At 45.1% G+C, this 7,559-nt stretch overlaps 1 protein-coding gene across 1 annotated transcript; it reads right to left on the bottom strand.

Annotated features, from left to right (window-relative positions):
• Window positions 1-302: 302 nt before the first annotated feature.
• On the bottom strand, window positions 303-1,307 carry LOC113406661 (olfactory receptor 11A1-like). Its single transcript, XM_026652465.1, has one exon. It carries the CDS (start codon window positions 1,305-1,307, stop codon window positions 303-305), a length of 1,005 nt encoding a protein of 334 aa, XP_026508250.1.
• Between the last annotated feature and the right edge of the window lie 6,252 nt (window positions 1,308-7,559).

Genomic DNA, 7,559 nt, shown 5'->3' with positions numbered 1-7,559 from the left:
ACCACAGCTGTGGACAATAAAGAGAAGCAGGGACCAGCACAGACCAGCAACGGCTGGTAGAACCCAGAGCTGAGCAGTGGGAATGGCAGGGGCTGGTAGAACCCAACTGTAGCCAAAAGAGAGCAGCAGCGGTGGAGGGAGATTAGCAGGCCAAAAGACTCCAACAGAGAGCAGTAGAGACCATCAGAGATTATTAAAGTCCTTCAGGGTCAGTAAGGCCCAGAGATTGATGATCAGGGATTAGTGGAATGAGAATAATGCAGCCCATTAGAATTCCCAGTAGTGGTGTCCCCAAGTCTCTCTCATGCAGTAGCAGCTATTGGGTGGGCCATAAACTGGAGACCAGCCGGTGGCATAACGCCCCCTCCCCCCGATGAAACCATCCTGGCAACTCTCGCGCAGGCCTTGCTCACCTCCTGGTTCCTCAGGCTGTAGACGAGGGGATTGAGGAGTGGGGTGAGCACTGTGTAGAGCAGGGAGAGCTCCATTCTGGGGTTCAGCCCCGTGCCATCCCTAGGGGACATGTACACAGCCACCAGCGTTCCATAGAACCACATCACCACAGTGAGGTGGGAGGAGCAGATGGAGAAGGCTTTGCACCTCCCTGAGGCAGAGGGAACCCTCAGCACAGCCCAGGTGATGCAAATGTAAGAAGCGACTGTTAGGAGGAAGGGGGAGGCTGGGATGAAAGACAGGAAGAATGTGACCATCTGGACCATGGAGGTGTTGGTGCAGGAGAGCTCCAGGAGGGGCTGGAAATCACAGAAGCAGTGGTCTATCTCACAGGTCCCGCAGAAGCTCAAGGCTATAAGCAACAGTGACACAATCCCCATGAACAGGAACCCGCCCACCCAGGACCCAACCACCAGCTGCCCGTAGACCCTGCCGTCCATGAGGGAAAGGTAGTGAAGTGGGCGGCACACGGCCAAATACCGGTCATAAGACATGGCTGCCAACAGGAAGCACTCCACGGTGGCCAGGGCACCGAAGAGATAGAGCTGTGCAAGGCAGCCGCCCAGAGATGTCATCACATTGCCTGCCTGGAGACCAGCAAGAATCATAGGGGAGATGTTGGAGGTGGAGACCATCTCCAGGCAGGAGAGGCTGGAGAGGAAGAAATACATAGGGGTCTGGAGATGCGGATCCAGCACCACCAGTACTACCAGGATGAGGTTGGCAGCCATGGATATGATACAGACAGCTAGGAAGCCAGTAAAGAACAGGATCCACAGTTCCTTGAGGTCCCCAAATCCCAGGAGGAGGATGTGGGAGATGGTGGTGAGGTTTCCACTGCCTGTCTCCTTCATAGGGAGGGTCTGAGGGAAAGAGACTTATCAGATAATTACAAGACAATGAAAAAACTATCCGTAAAACCTGCAGCTGTGTGTCCTTGTGGGAAGTAGTGCTGTCTAGTGATTACAGCAGTGAAGGAGGGGAGTGGGGGCTAGTGGTTAGAGCAGTGGAGACCAGGACTCCTGGGTTGTATCTTAGCTCTGAGAAAGGCCTGGGGTCTAGTGGGCTAGAGAAGGGAGTCTTAGCATCAGGACTCCTGGGTTTTATCCTATGTCTGGAAGGGCAATGGGGTTTAGCAAGATAGAGCAAAAGTACTGGCCCTCCACCCCCTTTGTGAATAAGAAGAAGTATCTTGAAGCTGCTTCATTTTTTCCTCTTCTTTCAACAATGTGACCTGGTGAAAACTCAGAATGTCCATTCCATGGGCATTCCTAACATTCTGAAATTGCCTTTCATCCCAGATCATAATGAAACAACAACATTGCCAGCAAAATTCTGACAAATTTCATTTCAGAGCCAGTTAAAGAACCTTATCAAAATGTTGATGTGCTTTTTGGGATAATGATAAAGCACTTCCTTTTTACTTTATCATTTCTACTCGGTTCTTTTCTAGTCTATTAAACTTGAGATGATAGCCGAATCTATGTGCTTTGAAGTTACAGAAATAAAATACCGCACTCATTTGTCATAAAAAATGTGCCAAAATCGGTATGTTCCCATGAAACATTTGCATTTTGTTGAATCAGCAAACTGAGAGGAAAACTGGTCATTTAGCAAATTGTGGACCAACTCCAGGCTCAACCTTTGCTGTGAACCCTGAGGACTCAGGACACCGTGGATAATAACTGATGATAGGTAACACTATGTCAAGGTAAAAGCATCGGATTGTATACCAGGATAGGCCTCTCCTATCAAAAGGCTCAATTTCGGCCTTTGCCACTGAATTGCTGGTGACCTTGAGTATGTCCATTAACCTCTCTGTGCCTCACTTTTGTTATTTATTAAGTACAAGACACAGCAATGAACCAAGTCCTTTCCCTGGAGAATTTACAATGTGAAGGATCTTCCCTGGGCATAGGGTCACACCCCAAGAGGGGGAAATCTTTAGCACGAGTGGGGCAGGGCGGCTTCAGCAGTCAACATGGGGAAATAAATTTAAAGACCATTGTCCCTTGGCTGGCACAGGTAGCAGAGATCAGTGATAAAAGTCAGAGATGTTTGCAGGGAATCCTGTTTATTTACAAAGAATGTGCAGAGGGCACTTACCTCATTCGGCAATCCAAGTCTGCCTTTCCATTGGGTCTTGTGCCCAAAAGTAGCTCTATCTCTTGGTTTTACCCCAAGGATATGCTAACCCCTGCCTCTCTTGCGTTCTGCTTCTTTCTGCCTCTCACATGCATAGATACAAAGCTACAATCAACCAGGACTCTCTGTTTAGATGTAAAATAAGTTCTCAGCTCTTTCTGTAAACCAGGCCCTTTTAAAGTGTCTCAAATTGGGCCCCCTAAAATCCTGGCAAATATTTATTTGACAAATAATAGCCCAGTAGGTTTTTTTCCTATCACTGGCATCCATGCTTCTTTAAAGACTATCCACAGGACCACACTACAGTTCCTAGCCAAACTGCTCCTTGAAAGAGCCACACAGAGCTGAAAACTGGAGAAAGACTTCTCAACGATGTACAGCAAACGCAACAACCACAGTTACAAACAGAGCTGGTTGGATGCTCTTTGATCACAAAAATTCTTCAGCAAATGTTACTGTTCTTTATGCCAAGTAGCAAGTGACTAGTGATTTTCAGAAGGTGGGCACTCAGCACTTTCTGAAAATCAAGCCCCTTTAAAATGTCTGCTGCTGGGCACTGAAAAAAGGAAGCTTACAAAATCATGAGTCAAGTCTGAAAATCTTGGCCTTAGCCAATTGATTTTTTTTTGCATATATGGATAAGAACATAAGAAAGGCCATACTGGGTCAGACCAAAAGGTTCATCTAGCCCAGTATCCTGTCTTCTGATGGTGGCCAATGCCAGGTGCTTTGGACGGAATGAACAGAAAGGCAATCATCAAGTGATCCATCCCATCACCTATAGAGTGGTAAGGGGTACTGGTTAAAATGTTTTAAAGCTCCTAAGTCCAATTTTCAAAAGCACCTTATTCACTTAGGAACCCCCTGATGAAGGGACTTAGGCACTTTTGAACATTTTGCCCTCTGTCTCACTATGCATTTACAGTGCACTGTGGAAGCCCGAAGGGCAAAGGAAATTATTATAGTTTCATATACCATAAATATTACCTTCTCCTGCACCAGGAATGTAGGATTGTCATCCTTGTTTGGGCCATGAAGCAGATAGCAGCTGATGGGATCGTGTCAATTCATCTCTCTCTTCAGTTCATCAAGTCTTTTTTCAAGCGGTCCAGAGTTTGGTTGGAAGGAGACAAGCCCACTGGCCAGAACCTGTGTCATTCTGGAAAAGCAGCACCAGAAATAATGTTACCCTTTTCCTATTCTCTTTATAGGAGACAGGAACCTCCTCTGAGTGATCTTGTGAAAATCTCTTCCAAAGGGAATCATTACAATGTTTTGCATTATAAGCATTTTTTTAAACTTAAGTACATGCCTTGGGGGATCAGCATTAAAAAAGAATCCTTTATATGTTTGTATTTAGTCCATTACTGAGCTTATTAATGAGAGAAAGTGGCCAAGACTTCATTTTACATCCGTCAAAAAGATACATCCAGCAGTACAGCACCCCTGCTAACTACGGTTACTCTTACTATACTGCTATGAGCTGGGTGAAAACTTGTTACAGGTTGAGTGAAACCTCATTCAAATGGATGTGTCAATGGGCCCTTCATTTAAGATAGTTGTAAGAGACAAGAGGCCAACAAGCTGTCCCCAGAAAGTAGCACCATGTGGACATTCAGTATTCTATGGGTATTGTGAGTGGGTCTGTGAGAGAACACACAGCAAATGAGACCAGACAAGAAGGCAGAGAGAAGCAGAGGCAACAAAGCCAAGCAGTAGCCTGTGAACACAGTGAAACTCTGACAAAATCTGAGGTGAGCTTGTGGATCCATTGGATAGAGAGGCTTGGGGCTGTAGGGATTTTGTGGTTCCCAATGAGTCAGATGCTGGGCAGAATCAAGGGACTGCGATGCGATGCGATTCAATTCAATTCGATGCGATGCAATTCAATTCAATTCAATTCAATAAGGCTTTATTCAATGTGCACAGAGGGAAAGCTCCTGGTGCAAAAATCAGGCAGAGTCCCTCCAGCAAGGAGCCCCTCCCCTTGCTATTTTATAGCACATGGCACTTACATAACAAGTTACATAACAAGTTACATAACACAAACCTCTACCCAATCAAATTTAACCTTTCCATATATGGATTTGTTCATCACATGCTCACACCTCTCCACTCCACATGTTGAGCTCACCCCCCCCCCGCCCTCCGGCTTTCTCTAGAATGTTCCTAGGGTGGTGAGCCACAGCATGCTTCTATATGCATAAGCACCCTGCAAACCACATTTTATCCAAAATGAACACAAGCATACCCTTCAGCTCCCCCATTTGGTTTTAGGGCTAAGAACAATTCTTAGACCCCACTAACACCACTTCCTTGTATTTATTAGGAGCAATGTTTAACTTTATCAACACTTAATTAACTACAATTTTGAGAACAGAATTAAATAATACATAATGATATCTACAATAAAAATAATAATAAGTCCCCATACCCATTGTGAGAACACAACCCAAATCCATTCGCATGGAATCTTTCTTTCCACAATAGCAAACCCTTCTATCCACTGAATCACTGTAATTGCCCTACCACTTCTTTCAATATTTTTTAAAACGCTTAACACAATAAGAAGAATGAGATGTTTAAGCAAGGTTTGCCTGCCAGAGTTAATCACCCAAATCCACACCAGATGGTGGAGTCCTTTCTCACTGCTATATCATCCACTAAATCAAACATTACATGTACCATTAAGTCAGATCCCAACATTTGAGATAAGGCTTGTCCTGACTTCAGGTTTCCCATACACAAAACCCATCCTCCCAGGATGGAACATTGGTCCCAAGGGAAAGCTATATAGTTATTTCCGGCCCTTATTCTACACAGGTGTCTGTGACATGAGAATCGGAGTGGGTGGACAGGCTGAGCCTCCAATTCAGGAGCCCAACCCACAGGAATTAACACCCCTCCAAGGATGGAATGACCATCCCAACATGCCCCTGTTATCGATAGGGACCACTCCCCTGCCACTATCCAAGGTGAAGACATTCAGTCTTTGAGAACTGCAGCTCTCACCCAACAGGGCACCTGTGACACAAGCAAGTCTTCTATCAGGGCTGCAACTTTCATGTTGAACACCAGGATGATACCATGGCAGGATGATAACACAATTTTTCCACACGCCTAGACCAAGGCTTGCTCATACATTTGAGTAGTTTTTAATAGATGGCTGAGTACAACAGTGAAGACCTGACCAACTGTGTTGCTGAGTTAAGGTAATATCTAACTTGATTAGACATGATCCCGCCCCTACCTCAGCACAATAAACTGTCATCCCTGCTATTAAAAAATTTTCAACCCAGTCCCTATTATTAGATTTGATAGCTTGAGTAATGGCATTTACAACTGATCCAGTGGCTCCTCTCCAGGTGATTACATCAATACAACACTGAAAGCCACAGCAACATTAAGGTGAGACCTTTAAAAAAAACTCTTAAGTCTCAGAAACCACTCAAAACAATTAGTAGACCACAAAAATTCCTACATCAATTTTAAACTGGTGAAAACACTTAACAATATTAAGAATGGCTTTCCAGGAGTCCATAGAGTAAACAAGGATTATTGTGCCCCAAGTTGAGTCTCACCTTTGCATACTTTTACACGTGACAGGTGCACCCAAACTGGAATTCCAGTGACCTCGGACACCAAGAGAACCATGTGAGGCCCAGTCCAGGCTGGTTCAAAGATTCATTTTCTATAGGCTTTCACCACCATCTGATCACCGGGCTGCACCTCACACATGTCCTCTTTGCCGGCCTTTGGGTCTGGTTCAGTTCGGGGGTCCTGTGAGACGCACAGAGATAAGAATTTGCAATATTCAGCAAGCTGGTCACCCATGACATACAATTCCCCCCCTCCAATGCACAGATTTCCTGGCGTCCTCATTGCCTGCCCTGTCAGCATTTCAAAAGGAGATAAGGGATGTGGATTAGTAGGACTGGCTCTCATAGACATGAGAACCACTTGTAGGTTGGTGACCCAGTCTTTCCCTGTAAAATGGGTATCTTGGTCACTATCAATGAAGCATGGAAGTCCCCATCGGGAACTTATTTTGGTCATCAATATTTTAGCTACATCAGATGCAGTGGCCTTGGCCACTTGGAAAGCTTTTACACACTTAGTAAAGTGATCCATGATCACCAGAACATATTCTTTGCCTCTGCACCTTGGCAGGGGCCCAATGAAATCTATTTGTAACTGCGTGAAGGGCTGTGTTGGTCTTGGCTGATGTTGCATTTTCATTTTCACAGTGGGAGCAGAATTACATTGAGCACACGTTACACAACTCACATAATCATGCATGTTTGCATTAAGCTTAAGATGCTACCAGGTGTTTGACATATGGTGGATCACCCTCCGTGCTCCATCATGTCCCAACATGTGATACACTGGTATCATAGTTCCCATCAGCACATTTGGTAACACTAATGTGTTCCCTGGACCTCTCCAAGTGTTATTATCACACAGTTTGCCCCCATTATCCATCCATAACCACTTCTCTGCCCTTGGTGCAGCTTGTTGGATGTCCTGTAATTCAAAAAAGTTTGGGGTTTTTATGAGAGGCTGTGTTGCAGCAATCAATTGCGTCTCTTTACCTTCCACAGCTGCTTATTTAGCTAGCTCATTTGCCCTTCGGTTCCCCTTGCTATGAGGGTCTGTCCCTTTTGTGTGGGCCTTCACTTCTATCACTGCTACTTTGGTAGGTTCTGCATGGCTGCAGGAAGTTTCTCCACTATCCCCCCATTTTGTATTGGGGATCCTGTACTCGTCAGGAATCCCCGATTTACCCACAAGTTAATATAATTATGTACAATCCCAAATGCATATCTAGAATCAGTATATATGTTTACAGTATGACCTTCCACAGCTTCACATGCTGCAACTAACACCTGTAGTTCTGCTACTTGTGCCGATGCTCCAGATAAACTGCCATGCACCACCAGCTGCCCATCTTGAGTACAAAC

Source organism: Terrapene carolina, unplaced genomic scaffold, assembly GCF_002925995.2.
Source record: "Terrapene carolina triunguis isolate 2854851 unplaced genomic scaffold, T_m_triunguis-2.0 Scaffold115, whole genome shotgun sequence".
Classification (NCBI taxonomy): Eukaryota; Metazoa; Chordata; order Testudines; family Emydidae; genus Terrapene; species Terrapene triunguis.
The sequence above is the reverse complement of the archived record's forward strand: the minus strand, read 5'-3'. Positions and strand labels throughout refer to the sequence as shown.